At 41.8% G+C, this 22,194-nt stretch overlaps 1 protein-coding gene across 1 annotated transcript; it reads right to left on the bottom strand.

Moving 5' to 3' along the window:
• Window positions 1-3,966: 3,966 nt before the first annotated feature.
• Window positions 3,967-20,275, bottom strand: LOC135541356 (protein-glutamine gamma-glutamyltransferase 2-like). Its single transcript, XM_064967542.1, is given in 14 exon segments — window positions 3,967-4,885; window positions 5,817-5,950; window positions 6,306-6,469; window positions 9,021-9,311; window positions 9,592-9,834; window positions 10,006-10,115; window positions 10,202-10,337; window positions 10,619-10,796; window positions 12,881-12,959; window positions 12,961-13,007; window positions 13,345-13,463; window positions 14,977-15,228; window positions 17,801-17,971; window positions 20,192-20,275. Coding segments are annotated over 14 exon segments (2,127 nt in total). The 5' UTR covers window positions 20,202-20,275; the 3' UTR covers window positions 3,967-4,692.
• Between the last annotated feature and the right edge of the window lie 1,919 nt (window positions 20,276-22,194).

Here is a 22,194-nt window from a genome sequence, read left to right as displayed (position 1 = left end):
TGCTTATTTTTTTCTTAAATTAAAGCAATTGATTTTTTATGCCCACTCTTCTGTAAAGCCTAGCTCTGTTGTGTGTTCAGCTTCAAGTGGTCCTATGGACAGACACTTCTCCTTCCTCTACTGGTACACAGCTCTCTCCCTCTCTCTTCTCCTCCTCCTTCCTCCTCAGGGCCAGTCACGTGTGTTTAGAAGCAGACCTGAACTGGGTGCAGTTTTTGGACATTGCTGTGGATCACAACCTACAGAAGATCAAAGCTCTGATTCAAGGGTCCAGCTAGACGATGAGTGGCAGTGTGGGTACGTGTGTATGAGGTGAATGAAAACAAAGAGGTGTGTGAAGAGGACTGGGGGTCTTTTCTCTGACCCTGAGCTCAATGGACTGGGACTTTGTTGAATGTTACTGAAGTATGTGCTCCTCCCTCTTGTGTACACACATGCTCTACATCATTTTAACAGCAGATATATTACATTACTGCAAGACAAATATTTGACAAACAAACATTTTGCTTCATGAGTGCATGAATATTTACAGTTTCATTTAGCCTTTACCACTTTTATTTTGCATTTTAGTGGGACATCATACAGCCAGACACTTTGTATTTCAGTGGAACATTTTTTTACATTTTCATTTTATTTATTTCACCTTTATTTAACCAGGTAAAACTGCAACCTGGCCAGTGCGACAAAAACAACACAGAGTTAAACATGGGATAAACAAAAGTACAGTAAATAACACAATGGAACAATCTGTATACGTGATGTAAGGAAGTAAGGCAAAAAATAGGACTATAGTGGCGAAGTAATTACAATTCAGCAATTTACACTGGAGTGATAGATGTGCAGAATAGAATGTGCAAGTAGAAATACTGGTGTGAAAAAGAACAGAAAGATAAGGTAAGTAGTTGGTTGGATGGGCTATTTACAGATGGGCTGTGTATAGCTGCAGCGATCGGTAAGCTGCTCTGACAGCTAACGCTTAAAGTTAGTGAGGGAGATATAAGTCTCCAATTTTTGCAATTCATTCCAGTCATTGGCAGCAGAGTACTGGAAGGAAGGAAAGGCGGCCACCCGAGGTGTTGGTTTTGGGGAGTACCAGTGAAATATACCTGCTGGAGCGTGTGCTACGGGTGGGTGTTGCTATGTTGACCAGAGAGCTGAGATAAGGAGGAGCTTTACCTAGCAAACACTTATAGATGATCTGAAGCCAGTGGGTTTGGCAATGAATATGTTGTGAGGACCAGCTAACGAGAGCATACAGATCACAATGGTGGGTAGTATATGGAGCTTTGGTGGCAAAATGGATGGCACTGTGATAGACTGCATCCAATGTGCCAAGTAGAGTGTTGGAGGCTATTTTGTAAATGACATCGCTGAAGTCAAGGATCGGCAAGATAGTCAGTTTTACGAGGGTATGTTTGGTATTATGAGTGAAGCAGGCTTTGTTGCGAAATAGGAAGCTGATTCTAGATTTACTTTTGGATTGGAGATGCTTAATGTGAGTCTGAAAGGAGAGTTTACAATCTATCCAGACAGCTAGGTATTTATAATTGTTCACATATTATAAGTCAGAACGGTCCAGAGTAGTGATGCAAGATAGGCTGGTGGGTGCGGGCAGCTATCGGTTGAAGAGGATGCATTTAGGTTTACTAGTGTTTAAGAGCAGTTGGAGGCCATGGAAGGAGTGTTGTATAGCATTGAAGCTCGTCTGGAGGTTTGTTAACACAGTGTCCAAAGAAGGGCCAGTGTCACGCCCTGGTCTTAGTATTTTTGTGTTTTCTTTATTATTTTGGTCAGCCCAGGGTGTGACATGGGTTAATTATGTGGTGTGTTTTGTCTTGGAGTTTTGTAGGTGTTGGGATTGTGGTATAGTGGGGTTGTCTAAAAAAGTCTATGGTTGCCTGAAGTGGTTCTCAATCAGAGGCAGGTGTTTATTGTTGTCTCTGATTGGGAACCATATTTAGGTAGCCATATTCTTTGAGTGTTTCGTGGGTGATTGTTCCTGTCTCTGTGTTTGTTTGCACCAGATAGGCTGTTTAGGTTTTCACGTTACGTTTGTTGTTTTGTATTGTTCGTGGTTTCATCGTTATTAAAGATGTATCACGCTAACCACGCTGCATTTTGGTCCTCCTCTCCTTCACCGCAAGAAAACCGCGTAACAGCCAGATGTATACAGAATGGTGTCGTTTGCATAGAGGTGGATCAAAGAATCACCTGCAGCAAAAGCAACATCATTGATATATACAGAGAAAAGAGTCGGCCCGAGAATTGAACCCTGTGGCACCCCCATAGAGACTGCCAGAGGTCCGGACAACAGGCCCTCCGATTTGACACACTGAACTCTATCAGAGAAGTAGTTAGTGAACCATGCGAGGCAGTCATTAGAGAACCCAAGGCTGTTGAGTCTGCTGATAAGAATATGGTGATTGACAGAGTCGAAAGCCTTGGCCAGGTCAATGAAGACGGCTGCACAGTACTGTCTTTTATCGATGGCGGTTATGATATCGTTAAGGACCTTGAGCATGGCTGAGGTGCACCCGTGACCAGCTTGGAAACCAGATTGCATAGCGGAGAAGGTACAGTGGGATTCAAAATGGTCGGTGATCTGTTTGTTCACTTGGCTTTCGAAGACTTTAGAAAGGCAGGTTAGGATGGATTTAGGTCTGTAACAGTTTGGGTCAGAGTGTCTCCCCCTTTGAAGAGGGGGAGAACCGCGGCCGCTTTCCAATCTTTAGGAATCTCAGACGACATACAGCCAGATGCTTTGTATTTTAGTGGGACATACAGCCACATGCTTTGTATTTTAGTGGGACATACACCAAGATGCTTTGTATTTTTGGCCCTCGCTACATATTCGTCGCCAGACCCACTGGCTCCAGGTCATCTACAAGTCCATGCTAGGTAAAGCTCCGCCTTATCTCAGTTCACTGGTCACGATGGCACGGTAGCACGCGCTCCAGCAGGTGTATCTCACTGATCATCCCTAAAGCCAACACCTCATTTGGCCGCCTTTCGTTCCAGTACTCTGTTGCCTGTGACTGGAAGGAATTGCAAAAATCCCTGAAGTTGGAGACTTTTATCTCCCTCACCAACTTCAAATATCTGCTATCTGAGCAGCTAACCGATCGCTGCAGCTGTACATAGTCTACTGGTAAATAGCCCACCCATTTTCACCTACCTCATCCCCATACTGTTTTTATTTATTTACTTTTCTGCTCTTTTGCACACCAATATCTCTACCTGTACATGACCATCTGATCATTTATCACTCCAGTGTTAATCTGCAAAATTGTAATTATTCGCCTACCTCCTCATGCCTTTTGCACACAATGTATATAGACTCCCCTTTTTTTTCTACTGTGTTATTGACTTGTTAATTGTTTACTCCATGTGTAACTCTGTGTTGTCTGTTCACACTGCTATGCTTTATCTTGGCCAGGTCGCAGTTGCAAATGAGAACTTGTTCTCAACTAGCCTACCTGGTTAAATAAAGGTTAAAAAAAAATATATTTTTTTTTTGTGGGACATACAGCCAGATGCTTTGTATTTTAGTGGGACATACAGCCAGATGCTTTGTATTTTAGTGGGACATACAGCCAGATGCTTTGTATTTTAGTGGGACATACAGCCAGATGCTTTGTATTTTAGTGGGACATACAGCCAGATGCTTTGTATTTTAGTGGGACATACAGCCAGATGCTTTGTATTTTAGTGGGACATACAGCCAGATGCTTTGTATTTTAGTGGGACATACAGCCAGATGCTTTGTATTTTAGTGGGACATACAGCCAGATGCTAACAGTGGCATAAGCCTGTTTGGAAATCTTTTCTGAGAGCGACAGACTTGAATTCTGAAAAAAAATAAGTTAATCAGGATATTTATGCAAGTTATGCATTTTATTTTATTTGACCATTTAAAATGCATTAAGAAGCCACACCAGTCAACAATACATGTACCACAATTACAGAGGATTACATAGACAAAGTCAAGCCTTGTTAGACTTGTTTTCAACAATAATTTATACAGTACGTTGTACAGTAGGCCTGAACATGTTTCATCTTCATGTGTGACCCACCAGCTTGATTCAGTCTTTTGAAAAAAAAATTGAGGACATAGATAAAACTAGAGACTCATAGTTAGAAAATGGTATATCATACACTACAATTGAAGAACAATGGGAAAGTAATTCTGCTTTGAAAGTTGATAAACTTGTAATCTCACTTTTGAGAAAATGACCCTCCTCAGTACTACTATTGAGGAGCTCTTCTTTGTCTGCACCCATTCAGCATCGTTCACACCCTCTCAAGCCTTAGTCCCACCTATCTCTTTAAGGATTCACGTGAGGCCATGTACTAAACAACCAAAGATTTCAAGACAAAAGGCTGGTTAATACTATGTGTATCGACAGTTGTTGCGGTGAAATCATGAACATTCAATTGTCGTCCGATATCAAATTTCTTATTGGCTTTATGAAAATCTATAAACACAAAAACTACAGGCTGCATGACGTCAACAGTCTGGGGGTAAAAAATAGCATAATTAGAAAATAGCTAACGGTTGTGTGTGACGAAATAGAAGCAGGACATTCTACCAGATAATTATAGAACTCGGACACTGTCTCGTTGGCGTTAACGTTATATCCTAATTTGAAAATAAGGTATAAATTGGAGAACCTATTTGAGTTAGAGTTATTCTCACAAGGGTTTTACTAACAACGGCAGTGGGGGGACAACACCGATGAAGGGTTTGATGTACACATTGCAGCTTGCCTTAATGTCCCTGAATTGATCACAGTTGAAGCCGGCCACTAGCTTCTTAGGACCGGGTCTGTATGGAGTGAAGGGCATCTTCACACGCAGTCGTTGCCCTTTTTTTAGGAAAGGAGTTCTGAGGAGACACGTGAAAAAAAATTATACCTCAAGGAAGCTTTAGATCTCTAAACTTCAACACACAAGGTAGTATAAAATATTTCAGATGGAAAATCCCTAAGCTTTAACCACATGAACAGCCCATGAATGCATGTACTTTCTAGTTTAGCCAAAAGCTAAATAATCTCTTGTGGACAGACTACGTAACATAAATTGTATTGAATAATCTGTCAAAAGACTGTGATGCCATAACTAACAAGGAACCGTAGTTCTGGTGCTTTGGTGTCCTCACTAGATATCTGGACATATCAGGATGGGGTGGAGGTGGTGCTGAAAGTGTGTGTGTGTGTGTGAGGGGGGGTTTCAAGCAATGATTTCAGACAATGATTTCAAGCAAGCTGAAAGTTTTCAGAAGGGGGGCTTGGCTGAGAGTTTCCGTTTAGGGGACTGGTGACTTCACTAGTCTCATTAGTATCTTTTGTCAAAAATTTTCCTAAAGAACCTAATCAAGCATTTTACACAATTACCTGAGATTTTAGACCTGGGATTCTGAGATTAAGAGCTAAATTGCCAACTTGACAAGCAAAGATTCGGTTTGTCATAAAATCTGAATCCATCCCACTTGGCAAAAACTGAGTCCACATCCAGGATTAAAATCTGGACACATTTCACTGGCCACAGACGTCAGTTCAACGTCTAGTTCTGATTTACATTTGGTTGAGTTATCAACTAATGTGAATTAGAAATCAACAAAAACAGTTAAAAGTTGACTTTTTGTAAATCCAATCAGTTTTCCATCTTCATTCATCATCATCACATTGATTTTTTTGGGTTGGAATTACATGGAAACAATGTTGATTCAACCAGTATTTGCACAGTGGGATGGATTCAGGTTTTATGACAAACTGAAACCTTGCTAGTAAGGACATCAGAGAAATGTCAGGGCCTACCTGGCTTCCATTGTTTCAGTCAGCAAGCCACTGCCAGTCACTGTTATGAAGCAGTCACTTAGACCTTCAGATAGAGGGTTCTCAAACACAACCTCTGCCGTCATGTCACTATACTGCAATTCAGATCCAATGGCCTAAAAGAGAACACACATTCAAATAAAAGCATTTGCTAAATAGTAAATTATATTGGAACTATCACACTGAATAAACCCCATCTCCAGTTTAATGGCTGTTACTGATATTGGCGTTGTATTTAATAGATCAACTGTTCAGATGACAGTCTAACACTTTAGATTTTCACAGCACCTTTATTCACAGGCCAACCGTTAATATCCTTGCATATTCTCGCTACTAGTGTGTTTGCCACCTATAAATTAAAATGATAACCCAAGAGTATGTAAAGACCCTTGGGGCTTGTTCACTAATGACCCCAATGAATGTTACTCAGAAAAAGTTGAGCTGTTCTATGTGGGTTTATGCAGTACTCACTTTGATGGTGAGCGAAGGGCTCTCTGGCACAAGGTCTTTCTCTGTGATGTACACTGCTCCACTCTTGTCCTTGTCTGTGACCACAGCCGAAACCTTGATGCTGTTGCTCTCCCGCATTTTCTCCCCATACACAGAGAAGGGGATGTGGATGGGTATAGTCAGATCTGCCAACAGAGACAATGCATTTGATTGTCAAGGTATCACAAATGCTAACATTCTGTGGTGTCCTCAGTACAAAAGTAGCAACCCTAACATTCTGTATCATCCTCAGTACAACGTTAGCAACCCTAACATTCTGTATCATCCTCAGTACCACGTTAGCAACCCTAACATTCTGTATCATCCTCAGTACCACGTTAGCAACCCTAACATTCTGTAGCGTCCTCAGTACCACGTTAGCAACCCTAACATTCTGTAGCGTCCTCAGTACAACGTTAGCAACCCTAACACTCTGTAGCGTCCTCAGTACAACGTTAGCAACACTAACATTCTGTAGCGTCCTCAGTACAACGTTAGCAACCCTAACACTCTGTAGCGTCCTCAGTACAACGTTAGCAACCCTAACATTCTGTAGCGTCCTCAGTACAACGTTAGCAACCCTAACATTCTGTAGCGTCCTCAGTACAACGTTAGCAACCCTAACACTCTGTAGCGTCCTCAGTACAACGTTAGCAACCCTAACATTCTGTAGCGTCCTCAGTACCACGTTAGCAACCCTAACATTCTGTAGCGTCCTCAGTACAACGTTAGCAACCCTAACACTCTGTAGCGTCCTCAGTACAACGTTAGCAACCTGACAGCCATAAGAGTTAGTGTCAGTCGATTTGCTACAACGCTATGGCAGCTATACATGAGACTTTACGGCTTTGTTAAATTGACCAGTTAAACTCTAACTATATGCACTCTTGAAACACTTAAATGTAATGTAATGAAACACACCACCTTGTCTAAATCAATCATTGAGATTGATATACAGTGGGGAGAACAAGTATTTGATACACTGCCGATTTTGCAGGTTTTCCTACTTACAAAGCATGTAGAGGTCTGTAATTTTTATCATAGGTACACTTCAACTGTGAGAGACGGAATCTAAAACAAATATCCAGAACATCACATTGTATGTTTTAAGTAATTCATTCGCATTTTATTGCATGACGTAAGTTTTTGATCACCTACCAACCAGTAAGAATTCCGGTTCTCACAGACCTGTTAGATTTTCTTTAAGAAACCCTCCTGTTCTCTTCTCATTACCTGTATTAACTGCACCTGTTTGAACTCGTTAACTGTATAAAAGACACCTGTCCACACACTCAATCAAACAGACTCCAACCTCTCCACAATGGCCAAGACCAGAGAGCTATGTAAGGACATCAGGGATAAATTGTAGACCTGCACAAGGCTGGGATGGGCTACAGGACAATAGGCAAGCAGCTTGGTGAAAAGGCAACAACTGTTGGTGCAATTATTAGAAAATGGAAGAAGTTCAAGATGACGGTCAATCACCCTCGGTCTGGGGCTCCATGCAACGTCTCACCTCGTGGGGCATCAATGATCATGAGGAAGGTGAGGGATCACCCCAGAACTACACGCCAGGACCTGGTCAATGACCTGAAGAGAGCTGGGACCACAGTCTCAAAGAAATGCATTAGTAACACACTACGCCGTCATGGATTAAAGTCCTGCAGCGCACACAAGGTCCACCTGCTCAAGCTAGAGCATGTCCAGGCCTGTCTGAATTTTGCCAATGACCAACTGGATGATCCAGCGGTGGAATGGGGGATGGTCATGTGGTCTGATGAGGCAAAAATTGAGCTTTTTGGTCTAAACTCCACTCACCGTGTTTGGAGGAAGAAGAAGGGTGAGTACAACGCCAAGAGCACCATCCCAACCGTGAAGCATGGAGGTGGAAACATAATTATTTGGGGATGCTTTCTGCAAAGGGGACAGGACGACTGCACCGTATTGAGGGGAGGATGGATGGGGCCATGTATCGCGAGATCTTGGCCAACAACCTCCTTCCCTCAGTAAGAGCATTGAAGATGGGTCGTGGCTGGGTCTTCCAGCATGACAACGACCCGAAACTCACAGCCAGGGCAACTAAGGAGTGGCTCCTAAAGGTCCTGGAGTGGCCTAGCCAGTCTCCAGACCTGAACCCAATAGAAAATCTTTGGAGGGAGCTGAGAGTCTGTATTGCCCAGCAACAGCCCCGAAACCTGAAGGATCCCTGCTGCAGTGTGTGCAAACCTGGTCAAGAACTACAGGAAACGTATGATCTCTGTAATTGCAAACAAAGGTTTCTGTACCAAATATTAAGTTCTGCTTTTCTGATGTATCAAATACTTATGTCATGCAATAAAATGCAAATTAATTACTTAAAAATCATACAATGTGATTTTCTGGATTTTAGATTTTAGATTCCGTCTCTCACAGTTGAAGTGATGATATGATAAAAATTACAGACCTCTACATGCTTTGTAAGTAGGGAAACCTGCAAAATCGGCAGTGTATCAAATACTTGTTCTCCCCACTGTATGTGTCACACCAAGGATGTTGACAAAGAATTATGAAGGTGAATAGCTACAATGTGCTCTTGGTTTTGTTAAGAGTTTCAGTTCTCTTTGTTCTGTAATGGAAATGCCTCCCTGTGTGCACTACAGTGTTAGTTAAACATTGTAGGTTTACTCATGGAAAGAGTTTGAAACATTTTCACTCTACCTTGGTTGGGAAGGAGCTTCTGTTCTTTCAATTCGGTCTGTATCTGGGAGGATGGGATCCCGTTGTATCTCATGGCCTGAACGTTGACATTGATCACTAGTGTCCGAGTTTCATTGTCGTTGCTGGTCAGTACAAGCTCGAGGTCAATGTCTTTGCCGCTGACCGACTTGGTCAGCTCCACGATCTTCATGGAAACGCCAGGTTTGTCGTCATGGATCCCGTTTGAATTCTCTTCGGGTCTGTTGACTTTTTTCACAGCTTGATTGTACACATCCCTCTCCTTTTCCGTGCCTGTTTGAAATGTGACATTTTGGATGAGTACCTGGTGACTCAAGCAGTTGCTCTCACTCACCTGGGAGAATTATCGTGACAGGTGGACACAGCACCTTTCTGACTCATCTCTTAAAAAAGTACAGAACTTTTTCCCAGACCAACCGTAGTTCTCAAATATATAAAATACACTTATACCCTTATGATAGGCATAGCCCTTGTAACGCTGCATTATTTCTGAAATCAACTGATAACAGTTCAATCTTGATATAGTCAGACTCTCGGTTCATTCAATACCAACCCTCTGCATGTTTATAGTTGGCAGTGATGTCCACTCTCTTGTCGCTGCCCACTGCCTTGGTGCTGATGTTCTGGCCTACGGACACACTGTCCGTTAAGATCTTTTTCTTGGAGCCGTCAGCGAACACCATCCAGGTTACACGGTCGGCGTTGACTTCGGCGAAGACAAAGGGCACATCGTATTTGAGGTCAACGTGACCCTGCAGTATGGCCTTGACTGGAGCAGGGCCACAGCAGTAAACACCTGGGGGAGGAGAAGAGAAAACAACATGAGCGTATAACAGGGAGTTCCCTTCATGTCTCAAAGACCCAGGACATGAACTCAGAACCATCTGCACAATAACACAACATACAGTACACACAACCTGTGTTATTATGTAAGATGGTGTGAGATGAGATGGAAGTTGGACCGTACCAGTGCTTTTCTCCTGGGGAGTGGGGTCCACAGCCTGCCAGCCATCATATAAGGAGCCTGCTGAGAGATCGGGCCTTCTCATCCAAGCCTCCACCCACACATGGTAGTTCCTGAGCAGAAACACCCGTCTTCAAAACGTCATGCTATTGGCATCACTCTTCATACTGTAGCCACAATGACCTCACGTTACACTTACCATACACTGTCGGGGCTCTGTTTGGGTCTGACTCCATAGTCGGAGAAGAAGTCGTCAATTGTCAGGTTTTTGTCTGTGTCGTGGGCTGACTGGAAGTTGGTAACCACTCGACATGGGATTCCCAAACACCTCAGTACTGACATGGAAATACATTTCAGGCATACTGGTTAACTAAAACAACACGTTCAAAGCATATTTGTTAACTAAAATAAACACATCCAAGGCATTGACACCAGCCTCTCTCCTCTGGTCAGAGGTGAATCAGACACAAATGGTGGGTCATCTTGCCATCCCTCTCAAAAACCAATCACAGCCCTGGGTCTGAGCGCATGCAATAGTCAGTGCTATTTAAATAACATTGTATTGATTGATTGACTAAAATAATAATTGAAGAGAGATTGGACAGTGATAGCCTACCTGTGCACATTACAGCGGCGAACACCCAACACTGGCCATACTTGACTGGATTACCACCATATTTGAGCCACCTCCTTAGTACCTCCACACTGCCGTTCCAGTGAGTGGGGGACATGCCACCATCGTATTGACCATCCCACCGCCCCATCAGGACACCTCCGTCATCGTTAGCGTTGATCTGGGCAAGGAAAATAATGTTCAAATTAGATTCCAGAACTGGCTGAGTTAATGTGTTTTTGTACAATCTAAAATGGAGTTGCTTTCCTGGATCTAGATTGAGCATAGCCTTGGACTAAAAAGCATGTTCAGTGTGGAAAGTTACTTTTAGTCCAGGACTAGATTTAATCTGGGTCCAGGAAACCAGTCCTATATGTGTAACAACACCTTAATTAGTGGCACTGGACCCATTTATAGTGAACAGGGCCAGATGATGTTCCAGAAATGAACCAATGGATTTTCTTGTGCTGTTTATACAGAACTATGAGCTGATGATGATTTAAAGAACGTCACTGTTACTAGTTGGGTTCAATAATGTTGTCACGGCTACTAGTGGGGTACAATAATGTTGTCACGTTACTAGTTGGGTTCAATAATGTTGTCACGGCTACTAGTGGGGTTCAATAATGTTGTCTCTGTTACTAGTGGGGTTCATTAATGTTGTCTCTGTTATTAGTGGGGTCCAATAATGTTGTCATAGTTACGAGTGGGATTCATTAATGTTGTCACTGACTACTTTGGTTCAATAATGTTGTCACTGTTACTAGCGGGGGTCAATAATATTGTCACTGTTACTAGTGGTGGTCAATAATATTGTCAATGTTAAATCAATAATGTTGGCATTAGCTAGGCTTTCCATCCAATTGACGACAGATATTAATGCACATTTTTTTTAAATCATAAAAGCATAAAAACAATATGCGCGCATTTTACCACCAGTGACGTGTTTCCATTAAATTTACTTTTCTTTCAGATAAGAGGCTGTGTGTGATGAGATAAAAAAAAAAGTATGCTGTTTAATTCATTGTGACTCGTTTCAAGAAACTCGGTGCATGTCGCACGTCACTACTTCACAGGAGCAGCATTTCAACGTAAACATAATTTGTTTTATCAAAATATGTTTTTTTGGGCAGAAATTACTTCTAGAACATGTGAACTTTCATGTGCCTTAATTAGAAACTTGTATTCCATCCATAAATACGAATAAAATTGTTAATTTACGAGCCCAGTTGGTTTAGCCATGGAAAAAGTCAGGAACCTTCCCACTAGCCCTGATTGGCTGGGATAATATATGGGCTGGACCTGAGTTTGGATTGGTCTGCCATGTAGCATGCTTCTGTCTATGACATGAGCTGTTCAGAATGTGTTGACAGTCATTTCTACTGCGCTGTTTTTGATAGATATAATGTTAGCCTTTGAGAACTACAAATCTCAACAACATTGATGTCCTGAATTTATCAGGCGCTATCGACAGGTCAGTAGGAAAAGTGATGGGCTACTTACTGTATACGCCACAGTCAGTGTGAACTGGAGTGACTTGACACAAATCTGGCCAAACAAGATGTCGCTAAAAACATAACCGAGTTAAATGTCTCGGGTCTGCCGTGAAGCATTCAACCATATATATGGGTAAGAGTCTAGCTACATTTCCCAGAAAAAGTTTTCTAATTTTGTAATAAAGTTGTTTTCGTTGCAAGTTAAAGCGTTCTGTTAGGTAGCTACTAAACTTTGGCTTGCTGGCTCGCTAGCAAAGCTATGTATATGATCTGCATAGTAAATTTATTTGAATGAGAAACCATTTGCATTGCTAATTATACCCTATTTTTAGCTAGCTAACATTGAACCTATTTTGTTAGCTTTAGATACCTGCAGTGTCATTCTACAGCTATGACAATGTTTGTATTGGTAGTAGTTTGAGTTATGCTAGTGCATTGTTTAGCAAGCCACCTAGCTAGCTACATATCTAAACAAAAGTCTCCACTTCGGCCAGATTATTACATGACCCATCAAATTAGCAGGTGTGTCTGGGGGTGATTATGGCCATCAATTGTATTTAATGAACATGTGTGTAATGTAGTCTGTGTGTACCTTCGTAAAGTTGACTGCCACATTTTCCATCAGCACTTTCATGAAATGTCATAAAATGTTTTATCTGACATGTACTTTACTTCCATAAAAAGGTTGGATGGAAACCTGTTTACTGTTACGAGTGGGGTTCAATAATGTTGTCACTGTTACTAGTGTGGGTCAGATCTCCAATCTTACCATGGCACTGACCACCCTACTGACATAGATGGGGTTACAACGAGCAGAGAAGTCCTTGGCGGGGTCACTCAGACACTTGGGATTCATCAAGCAGCTTCAGGCAAATGTCCACTATATCGTCTTCAAACTGGAGAAACAATACATTAGGGCAGGTTAGCTAGCAACCTACAACAATTTATAAAATGTCTTGTCTATACTAACTTACAATTTAGTCACTTAACAGATGCTTTACCAATGGAGCCACACAGGACTCTAGTCAATCATGTAGACTAAGACTAAGATATTGTGTGACACTTGGTCGGTTTCTTGGACAACAGATTAGTCCTGGACTTCTCCAGGAGTAAAAATAGTTTTTTTAGTTGAGGAATATATTTAATCTGTATCCAGGAAACAAGCCCTATATGTTATGAGCAGCTAGCTAGTACTTTTCAACGGTACAATACTGTTTTGTTTGTTCTGTGTACCTGTCCGAAGTTCCACGCCATAGAGCTGATGTATTTGTCAGAACCTTTGTACACCAGGCCTTGTTCTCTCATCACATACTCCTGCCTCTCCTCCTCCTCAGGTAGATGCACCCAGTCCTCTACAGCCCGCAACAAAATACAGGCGTTTTAAAACATCAATTATAAGAATTTGTTCCACTGACTTGAATGGTTAAATAAAAGATATATATAAAAAATACATTGTTATTTGTTATTATTAAATGAAAGGGTATCTGGACAATGTTTTAATTGTGAGTATCTTTAACATGTTATCATGCTGTTACTGTGTTATGACCACTGTCTCCCATGCTAGAATGTAGAGTTACCAAGCTGTGTAACCAGGATGTTACCAGGCTGTTACCAGGATGTTAGCAGGCTGTTACTGTGTTATGACCACTGTCTCCCATGCTAGAATGTAGAGTTACCAAGCTGTGTAACCAGGATGTTACCAGGCTGTTACCAGGATGTTAGCAGGCTGTGTTATCAGGCGGTGTTACCAGAATGTTACGAAGCCGTTACCAAGCTGTGCTACCAAGCAGTGTAACCAGGATGTTACCAGGATGTTACCAGTATGTTACCAGTATGTTACCAGACTGTGTTATCAGGCTGTTTTACCAGAATGTTAGCAAGCTGTGTTACCAGTATGTTACCAGACTGTGTTATCAGGCTGTGTTACCAGACTGTTACCAAGCTGTGTTACCTAGGATGTTAGCAGGATGTTAGCAGTATATTACCAGACTGTGTTATCAGGCTGTTTTACCAGACTGTTACCAAGCTGTGTTACCTAGGATGTTAGCAGGATGTTAGCAGGCTGTTACCAGGATGTGTTACCATGCTGTGCTACAAGCTGTACTACCAAGCTATGCTGCCAAGCCTTTATAATAGGATGTGCTACCAAGCCGTGCTAATAGGCTGTGCTACCAAGCTGTTACCAGGATGTGTTACCAAGCTGTGCTACCAAGCCGTGCTAATGGCTGTGCTACCAGGCTGTGATACCAAGCTGTGCTGCAAGGCTGTGCTACCAAGCTGTTCTACCTGGGTGTGCTACCAGGCTGTGCTACCAAGCTATGCTGCCAGGGTGTGCTGCAAGGCATTGCTACCAAGCTGTGCTACCAGGCTGTGCTACCAAGCTGTGATAATTGGCTGTGCTACCAATGAACTCATCACATGGTTTCAACAGCAATGCAACCATTTTGATATTAGAGAACAGCATTCATAACCACAGATTGTTATTCATATAATGTGGCTCTGTATGTTGTGGCCCATTGTTTGTATCTGTGTGTATTATGTCCCAAAACAGTTATGAGGCGTCTTTCCAACCCATACAGAGACATGGGTTACAACAATCTCTGTAAAGTTAGCCATTTCCAGCTGTTAAACTGATAAGAACATTCAGGAATGCAGCATTTGACACCCCTGGATACTGTATCAAATGACTGTGTGTTACCATGGCTGTATTGATGCATTCACCACATTTGTTGTCCTTTATGTGATTAAAAAGATTAATTTATCACAGTTCTAGTTAAAATTTGTAGGAATGCTTTATACTTCATTATATGTCCCAGAATGCCCCATGTGGGATAATAAAGTTGTTTTGAATTGAATTGTCTTTACCTTGGCACCAGGGATTAAACAGCAGAAGGAACTTTCCCAGACTGCTGCCCATTGAGGCGGTGGCGCTGGTCTTTACAGACAGGCTGTACTCTCCCACTGGGGCGTCTGCTGGGCTGGTGATGTCCAGGGTGATTGAACCCGCCGGGAGCACTGAGTCCTGGTGAACCTTGACCTTCCAGGAGGAACCCTTCCCACAGCCCTCAGGTAGCCCGAACACTGACCTGGTCCCCAATGCCTCTGAAGGCTGGGGCCCTGGATGGAGAAGGGAGAATGTTGTGGGTTGTGTTCAACAGGAATGAAGTTGATAAACTTTCAGAAACAGTGATGTACTATACACTGGGAGTACAAAAAATTAGGAACACCTTCCCAATATTGAGTTCTCCCCATTTGCCCTCAGAACAGCATCAATTCGTCGGGGCATGAACACTACATGGTGTCGAAAACGTTCCTCAGTGATTCTGGTCCATGTTAACGCCAATGCTTCTCACTGTTGTGTCAAGTTGGCTGGATGTCCTTTGGGTGGAGAATCATTCTTGATACACATGGAAAACTGTTTATTATGAAAAACCCAGCAGCACTGCAGTTCTTGACGCACTCAAACCGGTGTGCGTGGCACCTACTACCATACCCTGTTCAAAGGCAATTACATCTATTGTCTTGCCCATTCACCCTCTGAATGGCACACATACACAATCCATGTCTCAGTTGTCTCACGTCTTAAAAATCCTTGTTTAACCCGTCTCCTCCCTTTCATCTACACAGATTGAAGTGGATTATATTTGTGATCATAGCTTTCACCTGGATTCACCTGGTCAGTCTGTGTCATGGAAAGAGCAGGTGTTCCTAATGTTTTGTACACTGTGTATTTGTCCAATAAGATTCAATATTTTCTGTCAGCGTAACTTTGATGTCAGGAGTACATACAGTGGGGCAAAAAAGTATTTAGTCAGCCACCAATTGTGCATGTTCTCCCACTTAAAAAGATGAGACAGGCCTGTAATTTTCATCATAGGTACACTTCAACTATGACAGACAAAATTAGACAAATAAATCCAGAAAATCACATAGTAGGATTTTTAATGAATTTATTTGCAAATTATGGTGGAAAATAAGTATTTGGTCAATAACAAAAGTTTATCTCAAAACTTTGTTATATACCCTTTGTTGGCAATGACAGACTGACTTGCCTAGTAAAATAAAGGTAATATAAAAAAAAAAAAAAAAACAGAGGTCAAACGTTTTCTGTAAGTCTTCACAAGGTTTTCACACACTGTTGCTGGTACTTTGGCCCATTCCTCAATGCAGATATCCTATCGAGCAGTGATGTTTTGGGCTGTTGCTGGGAAACACGGACTTTCAACTCCCTCCAAAGATTTTCTATGGGCTGAGATTTGGAGACTGGCTAGGCCACTCCAGGACCTTGAAATAATTCTTACGAAGCCACTCCTTTGTTGTGTTTGTGTTTGGGATCATTGTCATGCTGAAAGACCCAGCCATGTTTCATCTTCAATGCCCTTGCTGATGGAAGGAGGTTTTCAAAATCTCACGATACATGGCCCCATTCATTCTTTCCTTTACACGGATCAGTCGTCCTGGTCCCTTTGCAGAAAAACAGCCCCAAAGCATGATGTTTCCACCCCCATGCTTCACAGTAGGTATGGTGTTCTTTGGATGCAACTCAGCATTCTTTGTCCTCCAAACACGACGAGTTGAGTTTTTACCAAAAAGTTCATCTGACCATATGACATTCTCCCAATCTTCTTCTGGATCATCCAAATGCTCTCTAGCAAACTTCAGACGGGCCTGGTCATGTACTGGCTTAATTAAGCAGGCGGACACGTCTGGCACTGCAGGATTTGAGTCCCTGGTGACGTAGTGTGTTATTGATGGTAGGCTTTGTTACTTTGGTCCCAGCTCTCTGCAGGTCATTCACTCGGTCCCCCCGTGTGGTTCTGGGATTTTTGCTCACCGTTCTTGTGATCATTTTGACCCCACGGGTGATATCTTCCGTGGAGCCCTAGATCGAGGGAGATTATCAGTGGTCTTGTAAGTCTTCCATTTCCTAATAATTGCTCCCACAGTTGATTTCTTCAAACCAAGCTGCTTACCTATTGCAGATTCAGTCTTCCCAGCCTGGTGCAGGTCTACAATTTTGTTTCTGGTGTCCTTTGACAGCTCTTTGGTCTTGGCCATAGTGGAGTTTGGAGTGTGACTGTTTGAGGTTGTGGACAGGTGTCTTTCATACTGATAACAAGTTCAAACAGGTGCCATTAATACAGGTAACAAGTGGAGGACAGAGGAGCCTCTTAAAGAAGTTACAGTTCTGTGAGAGCCAGAAATCTTGCTTGTTTGTAGGTGACCAAATACTTATTTTCCACCATAATTTGCAAATAAATTCATTAAAAATCCTACAATGTGATTTTCTGGATTTTTTCTTCTCATTTGTCTGTCATAGTTGAAGTGTACCTATGATGTAAATTACAGGCCTCTCTCATCTTTTTAAGTGGGAGAACTTTCACAATTGGTGGCTGACTAAATACTTTTTGCCCCACTGTATACAGTACAAGTGGAGGTATCTCAAATCCTGTCAGTGGTGCAATTCAGTCTTTAGATTAGATTAAATTGACCCCAACTCAGGTATGTACAACATATACAAGGATTTGTTCTAATGTCATTATTACTGCACGTGTCTGTCTTGTCAAAGCCTAGATTCATCCGAGTGTGTTTTAGTCCAGGACTAGCATAATCTGGGTCTGGGAAACAAATACAAACAGCCCAAATAAATAGCAGCGATAAAGAAAATGTTATGTTCTAGATAGCTCACCTGTCTCCACCGTCAGCTCCAGTAAGTCTGTTGTGGGCCTGGAGGGGTCATGGAGTTCAAAGGTGACCAGGAAGGACTGGCCTCTCCTGACTATCAGTCTGTTCACTGAGATGTCTTTGGTGTTGTGGGCTGTGTTGTTCTTCTCACAGTTGAGATCTATTTTACCAACGTCTGCAAGAAAGAAAGAAATTAATAAATATATAGATTTGAAACGGAATTATCCCTTAGTCAAAATCCTGATTTTCAATTTTTCCTGATTATTATAACTTTTTGTTGTTGTTCTAGTGTTAGTGTCTGTTTCTGCATTTGTTGCTGTTGTCTTGCCCAATGTTTGTCACATTTATGCCTGACAGCAACATAGCAGAAACAGACTGTCAGTTGGGCTCGTTTAAACCACTGAATAGAAAAAACACTTGTAGCCTTTCACCATGCAGAATGCATAATACATATGCAGAAAGAAATAGGCGAAAGACCATAGACTTAGGAATTAGAATGTAATATGATCTCTATGTAAAAGACAACGTTGGGCCAGTATGAAATGGTATGATGAACCTAGGACAATAATTCAAGTGAAACATCTATTTTTCTAGTTTGCTTATGTGTTATCTTTGCCAGTGGTTCCCAAACTTTTTATATTCCCGTATCCTTTCAAACATTCAACCTCCATCTGTTACCCCCTCTAGCACCAAGGGCAGCGCACTCTCAAATGTTGTTTTTTTGCCATCATTATAAGCCTGCCACATACACACTATATGATACATTTATTAAACATAAGAATGAGTGTGAGTTTTTGTCACAAACCGGCTCGTGGGAAGTAACAAAGAGCTCTTATAGGACGAGGGCACAAATAATAATATAATAATTATCAATAATTGTGCTCTTTATTTAGCCATCGTACATATAAAACCTTATTTGTTCATCAAAATGTGTGAATAACTCACCACAGGTTAATGAGAAACGTACATAACTGCACATAACTCTGCAATGTTGGGTTGTATTGGAGAGAGTCTCAGTCTTAAATCATTTTCCACACACGGTCTGTGCCTGTATTTAGTTTTCATGCAAGTGAGGGCTCACATCGGTACGTGGTTGCAAAGGGCATCAGTGTCTTAACAGCATGATTTGCCAAGGCAGGATATTCTGAGCTCAGCCCTATCCAGAAATCTGGCGGTGCTCGTCTCTCAATTTAAAAAAAACATGTCAATACTTTGCCCCTCGATGACCAGCGCACTTCTGTATGTTGTAACAGCGTTACATGGTCGCTGCCCATATCATTGCATAATGCAAAAAATACACAAGAGTTCAGGGGTCTTGCTTTAACACAGTTAACCATTTCCCCTCATGTTGTCCTGGTTTCCAGTGGTTTGCAGAAGAGGATGTCTTAATTGAACCCCCATAAACGTAATGAACATATACCAGGAGCTGTGCCAGGCCCGCTACGTCTGTTGACTCATCCAGCTGTAACGCATATAATTCACTGGCTTGTATGTGAAAATAGTAATTGTTTCAAAACATCTCCAGCCATGTCACTGATGCGTTGTGAAACAGTATTGTTTGATAAAGTGATTGTCTGTATGGTTTTTGGGCTTTTTCCCCCAGCATTGTCCCAGCCATATCCGCGGCAGCAGGAAGAATGAAGTCCTCCACAATAGTATGGGGCTTGCTTGTCCTAGCCACTCTGTAGCTCACCATATAAGACGCTTCTAGCCTCTTCTTATTAATCGTATCTGTTGCTTTTATACACGTCTAACTACTCAAAAAAACTCATGTGGCTTATTTTTCAAATTGTCATGTTTCGTTTCTAAATGTCTGCACAAGAGTGAAGGTTTCCCGCGAGAGAGTAACAGTTAATGTGATTGGATGTTAGTTATTTGACTAGGCTACCTGTATTTGACATTGTGTTGTTATTTCGCTGAACACTAGATGGTTGAATTTTATTTTTGGCAGTGAAACGAGGCTACTCAGGCAAGAAAAAAACCTCACCCAAATGAATAGCACCTTTGGAAAACATAAATGTACTGTTTGAAAATGTTATTTTTAGTATTTTTTTCTTTTTTATGTGAATCACATTTTTGTTTTGGCGTACCCCAATTTGGGAATACCTGATCTATGCAGTACATTACAGGCCAACTTTGCATATTTTCTTTAATGACTCATAATTAATAAAAGCTGTCAGAAATCATATTAATTTAACAGATGAACAAACACCAACAAGGATGATCTTCCTTTGTAAGAAAATGTTCCATTCTACAAGTCAAGTCACCCAATTACCCATTCACTGTACTATACTACCCTCTGTCACTAAACATGACATAGGCTACCTTGACAATGAAATATCCACATTTTTCAGCATCTGAAAAATCATGCAATGAGCAGTGTTAGTTGACTTACCAAAATCCATTGAAGCTGTCTCTCACGTGGTTGTGTTGGTAAGTGGATTGAGTTGCTTGTTGTAGTACTGCAGTAGTGTAAGTAATGAAAGGATGCCAGGGCTTTTAAAAGGAGCCCTACCCGTGTCATAAGAATGTCTCAAATTTCACACAGTTACAAATGTACACACCCTTTCTTACTTTCAGGATAGTCATCATCACCACATCAGCATCTACATTAAACCAGAAATGTGAGTTTATGCGCTGCGTTGAGATTGAACTGCTGTAGTTAGCACTCTCTTGACAGTTTGAGTTGTATTACATTGTTCAGTGTGTGTTTCTGTCACGTGGTGACTTTAACCACAGACAATTAGCATGGCAGTGAACCAGCACCAGTGACTACTACTATCATGAGTGTCATCTTGAGGTTCAAAGGTGGTCATCCCACAGTACACTGATAGAAAACAGGACACAGTCATCGTACATTTGGGATTGATATTAAGGGTTACGCTATTGCCCAGGCTAAGAGACTTGAGCAGTCACACAATTTGAGCCTGCTCTGAGGTTGCCCCATTGTGGAGGGGATTTGTATTTACTGATAACCGAAACACAAATAATTGCAGTAGTCTGGTCTTTCTGGTTCCTCTCCTGTGTATAGGTGAAAATAGCTATTTTAGTGATCATAATCTTCATGCCTTGCAGACCTTATTGTCATTCCCCTTCAATGATTCTGGTTCAAATGGACATTTAGACCTCCTATTTGCCAAATTGGCATCTATTTCAGATGCAATCAGTGTATCTGTTAGTTGCCCAGAATACAACAGGTGTAAACAGTACAGTGAAATGCTTGCTTGGATTCTCTTCCTCAATGTTGCAGTGCTAGCTACTATGTCATATAAAATAAAAACACAAAACATTTTTTAAAGTACAATGTTTTGACATGCAGAATATATTAACATGTATGCACGAGTATTGTGACTATCAGAAATAGACACTATTGAAACCTATATACATCTTAATTTCTACACAGGGCACAAATGACACATCAAAGATGAATACTAGTCTCAGTTCCCTGTATACAGTGCATTCGGAAAGCATTTAGACCCGTTGACTTTTTCCACATTTTGTTACATTACAGCCTTAATCTAAAATGGATTAAATTGTTTTCCCCCTCATTAATATACAATCAATGCCACATAGTGACAAAGCAAAAACAGTTTACACATTTTTTTGGGGGGCAAATGTATAAATAAATAAAAACTGAAATATCACATTTACATAAGTATTTAGCAATTTACTCAGTACTTTATTGAAGCACTTTTCGCAGTGATTACAGCCTTGAGTCTACTTGGGTATGGCGCTACAAGCTTGACACACCTGTATTTGGGGAGTTTCTCCCATTCTTCTCTGCAGATCCTCTCAAGCTCTGTCAAGTTGAATGGGGAGCGTCGCTGCACATCTATTTTCGGGTCTCTCCAGAGATGTTTGATCAGGTTCAAGTCCGGGCTGTGGCTGGGCCACTCAAGGACATTCAGAGACTTGTCTTGAAGCCACTCCTGCATTGTCTTGGCTGTGCTTAGGGTCGTTGTCCTGTTGGAAGGTGAACATTCGCCCCCAGTCTGAGGTCCTGAGCGCTCTGGAGCAGGTTTTCATCAAGGATCTCTCTGTACTTTAATCCGTTCATCTTTGCCTCGATCCTGACTAGTCTCCCAGTCCCTCCGCTGAAAAACATCCCCACAACATGATGCTGCCACCACCATGCTTTACCGTAGGGATGGTGCCAGGTTTCTTCCAGATGTGACGCTTGGCATTCAGGCCAAAGAGTTCAATCTTGGTTTCATTAGACCAGAGAATCTTGTTTGTCATGGTCAGTCCTTTCGGTGCCTTTTGGAAAACTCCAAGTGGGCTGTCATGTGCCTTTTATTGAGGAGTGGCTTTTGTCTGGCCACGCTACCATAAAGGCCTGATTGGTGGAATGCTGCAGAGATGGTTGTCCTTCTGGAAGGTTCATCCATCTCCACAGAG

Source organism: Oncorhynchus masou, chromosome 6, assembly GCF_036934945.1.
Source record: "Oncorhynchus masou masou isolate Uvic2021 chromosome 6, UVic_Omas_1.1, whole genome shotgun sequence".
Lineage (NCBI taxonomy): Eukaryota > Metazoa > Chordata > Actinopteri > Salmoniformes > Salmonidae > Oncorhynchus > Oncorhynchus masou.
Note: the sequence above shows the minus strand (reverse complement) of the source record. Positions and strands in the feature narration are given on the sequence as shown.